Raw genomic sequence first — 6,751 nt, forward strand, 5'->3', positions numbered from 1 at the left:
CAGCTTTGAGAAACGCTGTTGTGAAGGCGGCTGCTCCTGTGCTACTTACGGCGCTTCGTACCATCACCGTTCTTTGTGCCGTCGGAGACCTGTTGTTTCCGAATGCTGTCTTCGTCCGCTTTGCGATCCCGGCCTGGGCAGGCGCAGATCCGAGCCTCAAAGCATCGGCGGCCGAGGACTTGTCCGCTGCGGGGTGAAGTAAACAAAACCCATCAGCCCCTTGAGACCAAGTAGCCATCTCTATAGGAAACACAAATATGGGTCACCTGGCCAAGCCAGCTCCAAACCACGAATTAACCCTGATTGCTATTGACGGGCGTGGGAATTTTCAAGTTCGGGTGTTTTGCGAGAAAGCCAAGTTGTATGTTGCAGGAAGCCGGCCAGACTGAGATGAATTCACCCAGGAGAGGCCTTTATACCGTCGGTCCTCGGCTTACAACCACGACTTAAGTCGCGACGGTCGTTAAGCAGGTCGCCCACGTGACCGAGCCCATTTTACAATCTCTTCTTGCGGCAAACGCCAGGGTGGTTAAGCGACCGTCACGGCCATTCAGTGAGTGCCAGGGTCGTTAAGCGAACGTGGTGGTGGTTGTTAAGCGAATCCACTGTTTCCTACGGGGCACTTTGTCCCAAAAACTGGAAGTAAACAGTCCATTTTTTGGGGAAAAATATAGCAAATTGTGTGTGTCGCACAAACTGCGGGACGCTGCAGACAAGTGTAAATGCAGGAAAGGGAGGGGGGCAGCCAGTAACTTTTGAGGGGTGGGAAATTCGTCGTACGTTCGAACCCGTCGTAAGTCAAGGACCACCTGTACATTATAAACACCAGCATCTCCGCTCACTTAATCTGGGTTTACCTTGTTATGTGAATCCAGCCAGAGGGAAAGCATGGAGGGCGCGATGCTCAAATCGGGCTTTGACCGCTGGCTGCGAACTCAGCCCCCCCCGAGCAGCCGGGCGCTAATCCAGGGAGTCCTCGACTTACGACCACAACTGAGCCCAAAATTCCCATCGCTAACCGAGACGGTTGCTCAGTGAGTTTTGCCCCAGTTGTTAAGTGAATCGCTGCAAGTTGTTACATGAGCCTCCTGGTTGTTGAACGAATCTTTGGCTCGGCTTGCCAGGAGGTCGCAAAAAGGGGGGGGGAGGGTCACGTGACCCCGGGAGACACGGCAACCGTCGCGAGTACATGCCAGTTTCCCAGCGCCCCGAGTTTTTTTTGTTTTGTTTTTTTTCCAGATTTCCTGCTGTCGCGACGGACTTACTCTCTGGCTTCCAGCGTCACGATGATGAGGATGGGGCGTCTGTTCATGCCGCCGACGCAACTGCTGTTGCACATGAAATTGTAGAGGACGGTTGTGAATTCGGTGCCAACCTGGGTTTGCGGGAGAGAGAGAGAGAAGAGGAAGTGTTTGGGTTGAATACGAGTTACCTGAGAATCTCAGCTGTAGGTCCTGTCTAATTGCTGGGTGTTGTGACTGCTGATGCCACACAAAAGATAGTAGGGGGTTTATCTCTGCACACAGAGAGAGACACACAAACACACACACACACACACACAAAGAGACGCTATCCTGCTTTCCTGGATGTTTTATCCTCTTTCTCGTTGTCTTGCAGCTAACCAGGTCACACACACACACACACACAATCACAAAGAGACACTATCCTGCTTTCCTGGATGCTTTATCCTCTTTTGCTGTCTTGCAGCTAACCAAGTTGCACACACACACACACACACACAATCACAAAGAGACACTATCCTGCTTTCCTGGATGCTTTATCCTCTTTTGCTGTCTTGCAGCTAACCAGGTCCCACAGACACACACACACACAATCACAAAGAGACACTATCCTACTTTCCTGCTTTCTCCCTGTCTTGCAGCTAACCAGGTACCCCACACACACACGCACACACACAATCACAAAGAGACACTATCTGCTTTCCTGGATGCTTTATCCTCTCTTTCGCTGTCTTGCAGCTAACCAGGTCCCACACACACACACACACAATCACAAAGAGACACTATCCTGCTTTCCTGGATGCTTTATCCTCTCTTTCACTGTCTTGCAGCTAACCAAGTCCCACAGACACACGAAACACACACAATCACAATCACAAAGAGACACTATCCTGCTTTCCTGGATGTTTTTCCCTCTCTTTCGCTGTCTTGCACTTAACCAAGTTGCACACACACAAACACAATCACAAAGAGACACTATCCTGGATGCTTTTCTTCTCTTTCACTGTCTTGCAGCTAACCAGGTCCCCTGTTTTGGCTAGCACCATAAGGACTAGCAGCAAATTTGAAACTTTACAATACAGAGGCTTTTTCCCGATTTGTTAATTCGGCATTGGCCGAGATGAGGAAATTGGGAATTTCTGCAAAATCACGGCGACTGAAACAGAGAAGCGTCTTCTTTCCAAGTGGGAAACAGACCGTACGGCCACACGCAGGGGTAAAAATCTCTCTCTCTATTTTCCTGTTTTATCTCACGACTTTGAACTTATCTCTGGAGATTATTTAAAATCTTCTCAGCCGGACTTTTGGGGTTGCAAGCCTGCAGCGAGCCTAGCTCTTTGGCTCATTTAAGAATACGCTCTTCATGGAGTTGATCTTCTGGTACACAAAAAAAAAGAAAGAAAGAAATGTGTGTATAACTACACACGGATTTTAGTCTTCTGCCTTTACGGTTTATTTTTTTGAAGGAGGCCCTGCTTTGTGCCAAATGCTAAATTTTGTTTTCTCTGCTCAGATGTGCTTCAGACACGTAAAAACAAGGCAAGGTACTTTAAAAATAATATATATATATTTTTTAAGCAACTATCACACAAGCTTGTCAAAGGACGGTTCTGTTTAATGTCGGTTTTTAACGGAGGACTCTTCAAGGCAGAGCCCGGAAAAAAACTATCCTGTATGGCTCCATTTTGTACCTCGCATTTAAGATGGCGTCTGTCATTTTTGGCACTGCAAGAAAGCTGCTTCATTGATGCACAGAGGGGGGGAGGTTGCTGGAGGGGGTGTAGAAGGAGTGGCGGAGTCAAAAGAGGGCTCAGCCTAGAATCCCTACGGAGCCACACGGGAACTGTCCAGCCCCCCCCCCTTGAGTGCCCCCCTTGATCCTTATCTGACTCTTAGCAGGTGCCCGCAGTTAGTGGACCAAGATCCCTGTGCAGGGGCTTTGAGCAATAAATCCGTTTAATTGGACCTTTGTTTGTGGACCTGGTCTTTTCCACCTGAGAAAAGGGGGAGGGAGGAAGGAAGGAAGGAAAGAGAGGGGAAAGAAGGAGGGAGGAAAGAGAGAGAGGGAAGGAGGGAGGGGAAGGAATGGAATGAGAAGGAAAGGAAGGAAGGGAGGGAGGAACGAAGGAAAGAGAGGGGAAGGAGGGAGGGAGGAAAGAGAGAGAGGGAGGGAGGGAGGGAAGGAAGAAACGAAATGAGGAGGAAGGAAGGAAGGAAGAGGAAGGAGGAGGGAGAAAGGAAGAAATGGAAAGGAGGAAGGAAGGAAAGAGGGGAAGGAGGGAGCAAAGGGAAGTAATGGAATGAGAAGGAAAGGAAGGGAGGGAGGGAAGGAAAGGAAGAAATGGAATGAGAAGGAAGGAAGGAAGGAAGGAAGGAAGGAAGGAAGGAAGGAAGGGGAAGGAGGAGGGAGGGAGAAAGGAAGAAATGGAACGAGGAGGAAGGACGGAAAGAGAGGGGAAGGAGGGAGGGAGGAAAGGGAAGTAATGGAATGAGAAGGAAAGGAAGGGAGGGAAGGAGGGAAAGGAAGAAATGGAATGAGGAGGAAGGAAGGAAGGAAGGAAGGAAGGAAAGAAGAAGGAGGAGGGAGGGAGAAAGGAAGGAAAGGGGAAGGAGGAGGAAGGGAAGGAGGAAGGGAGGGAGGAACAAGAGGAAGGAAGGAAGGAAGGAAAGAAAGTGGAAGGAGGAGGGAGGGTGGGAAAAAGGAAGGAAAGGGGAAGGAGGAGGAAGGGAAGGAGGAAGGGAGGGAGGAGGAAGAAGGAAGGAAGGAAGGAAGGAAGGAAGGAAGGAAGGAAGGAAGGAAGGAGAGAGATGGGGAATGAGATGTATAGGAGTAGTGGCAGAACCTGGGGATGGAGTCAAAAGAGGAATCAACGTAGAATCCCTACATAGCCACAAGCAAACAAAGTCCAAACTCCCTTGAATTCCACAGACTTTAACTCTCAGCAAGTGCTCAGTGGTGCTGGCTGAGGAGATGTCTGGGCGGAGGCTTTTAGCAATACATCAGCTTAATTGGACCTGGTGGACTTCATCTACCTGGCCTGAAAAGATCTGGAGGGACCCCTCGGAAGCCCCCCCCGCCTGCCCCCCCCAGCTCACCTGGGGTGGTTCGTAAGGGACCAGGACGCTCTGCCGCCCGGTGATGGGGTCTTCCACGTACTGCGCGTGGCTGTTGCCTTCCACTCGGATGAGATGGCTGGGAGGAGCAATTTGGCCTGGGAAAAAGCAGACGGAAACCATTCCAACATTCAATATTCTCATATTTATTTTATTTTTCTCATATTCGCATTTTAAACATAATTAGAGACAATATTCTCATATTTATTTATTTATTTATTTTGCAAAGCTCTTTGAACTGGAAACAGGTGTCGGTTCACTTCGTGGAAGGCTCCACGTTTTTGGCAAACTTTGCTTGAAGACGCCCGGCCCATCTCCCAACTGAAATACAGGAAATACAGGGGGTCCTTGACTTACGACCGCAACTGAGACGACAACGTCCGTTGCTAAGTGAGTCACGCCTGATTGTGTGACCTTTTATTGCTGCGGTCATTAAGCGGACGGTGGGGTTGTCGACCGTGGGACACTGCAGCCTTCGCAAATAGACGTCGGTTGCCAAGCTTCCAATTTTATTTTATTTTTTTGTCATGCAGCGAGATGGGCAGCAAACAGATTTAAAAAATAAAATAAAATTTAATAAATAAGGAAAGAGAGAAAGGGAAAGGGAAAGAGAAAGAAAGAAAGAAAGAAAGAAAGAAAGAAAGAAAGAAAGAAAGAAAGAAAGAAAGAAAGAAAGAAAGAAAGAAAGAAAGAAAGAAGGAAGGAAGGAAGGTAGGTTATTTTTTTTCCAGTGACATTGTAATTTTGAATGGTCACTAAATGAACAGATATAGTGAAAGACCTCCTAGAATAGAATAGAATAGAATAGAATAGAATAGAATAGAATAGAATAGAATAGAATAGAATAGAATAGAATAGAATAGAATAAGGAATATAATGGATGGGATAGAATAGGATAGGATAGGATAGGATAGAAAGAATAGAGAAAATGATTAGAATAGAATAGAATAAGAAATAGGAATAGAATAGAATAGAATAGAATAGAAAATAAGAATAGAATAGAATAAGAAATAGGAATAGAATAGAATAGAATAGAATAGAATAGAATAGAATAAGGAATATAATGTATGGGATAGGATAGGATAGGATTGAGTAGAAAATATGGAATAGAATAGAATAGAATAGAATAAAAACTTTATTGTCACTTTAAACGTACTCTAATCAGCATACATTAAAATGGTATTTCATTGCCTACCGCTTCAGCACTGGAGCTGGACTAGAGGACCTCCAGGGCCCCTTCCATATTGCGGACCTTCCCGCCCCCAAACCCTCGCAGCCCCGTCTTCTGCGGACTCACCTTCGTTGAATTCCCGGCTGAGTTCGTGGTTCGGGCAGCGCTTGACCACCTCGGTGACGTGTTCGGCCTTCTTGTAGACGGGCATGGCTCGGATGACGGCCCCCTGGGGCGGGGGGGTCATGACCTTGATCTGGATGGGGCAGGTCTTGGCGATCTGGCAGTAGAGCTTCTTCAGTTCGGTCGAGTACTGTGCCCAGAGGGGGGGGAAACAAAAGTGGGGGGGGTTTTGAAATTTCAAGGCCGGCTGAGGAGCTGAGCCCCCCTCCCGACACACGCCTTGTTCGCACTGTGCAGAATTCGTATCCGCACCCCGGATGCCCAAATACAGGTAGTCCTGGGGCTATGACCACAATGTGAATGTTCCATCCCTGGAGGCTTTTAAGAAGAGACTGGACAGCCCTTTGTCTGAATTGGTATAGGGTTTCCTGCCTGAGCAGGGGGTTGGACTAGATGACCTCCAAGGTCCTTCCGAGTCTGTTATTCTTTTTTTCTCCTTCCTTCCTTCCTTCCTTTCCTTCCCTCCCTCCCTCCCTTCCCCAACACTGGAAGTCTTTAAGAAGAGGCTGGACAGCCACTTGTCTGAAATGGTATATAGGGTTTCCTGCCTGAGGAGGGGGTTGGACTGGATGACCTCCAAGGACCCTTCCAACTCTGTTGTTGTCATTATCGTTATCATCATCATTATTATTACCATCACTATCTTTATCATCATCATCATCATCATTATTATTATTGTTATCATTATCATCATTATAATTATTATTATCATTATTATTATTATCATCATCATCATCATCAAGGGGGCAAAAAAGGTGGGTGCTCAAAGAGTCCAGCGGAGCCAGCAGCCGCTGCCCCAACCCCTGTCAGAGGGCTGGAGGGCAGAAATGGTTCCCAATCCTGGTCTGGTTCCTTAGTTTAAACCAGGATTTGATTCCCCCCAGAGAAGCTGCCACTGTTGGCTAGACAATTGGAAATCAATTTGAGGGAGGGAGGGAGGGAGGGAGAGGGAAGAAAAGAGGAAAGAAGAAGAAAAGAAGGAATGAGGGAGGGAGGGAGAGGGAGGGAAAGAGGGAAGAAGAAAAGAAGGAATGAGGGAGGG

The 6,751-nt window shown here is 47.6% G+C and overlaps 1 protein-coding gene across 1 annotated transcript in view; it reads right to left on the reverse strand.

Moving 5' to 3' along the window:
* The window catches only part of LOC107300631 (tumor protein 63-like), a 14,465-nt gene extending 8,677 nt beyond the window's left edge, over positions 1–5,788 (reverse strand). Inside the window, exons 1-4 of the mRNA XM_015829940.1 lie at positions 5,653–5,788; positions 4,338–4,453; positions 1,266–1,375; positions 46–186 (exon numbers count right to left, since the gene is read on the reverse strand). Coding sequence (XP_015685426.1) covers positions 46–186; positions 1,266–1,375; positions 4,338–4,453; positions 5,653–5,773 — 488 coding nt within the window. The 5' untranslated portion in view covers positions 5,774–5,788. The remainder of the gene's footprint in view (positions 1–45; positions 187–1,265; positions 1,376–4,337; positions 4,454–5,652) is intronic.
* Between the last annotated feature and the right edge of the window lie 963 nt (positions 5,789–6,751).

This window comes from Protobothrops mucrosquamatus, unplaced genomic scaffold (assembly GCF_001527695.2).
Source record: "Protobothrops mucrosquamatus isolate PMUCROS unplaced genomic scaffold, P.Mucros_1.0 scaffold7722, whole genome shotgun sequence".
In the NCBI taxonomy this organism is placed as follows: Eukaryota; Metazoa; Chordata; class Lepidosauria; order Squamata; family Viperidae; genus Protobothrops; species Protobothrops mucrosquamatus.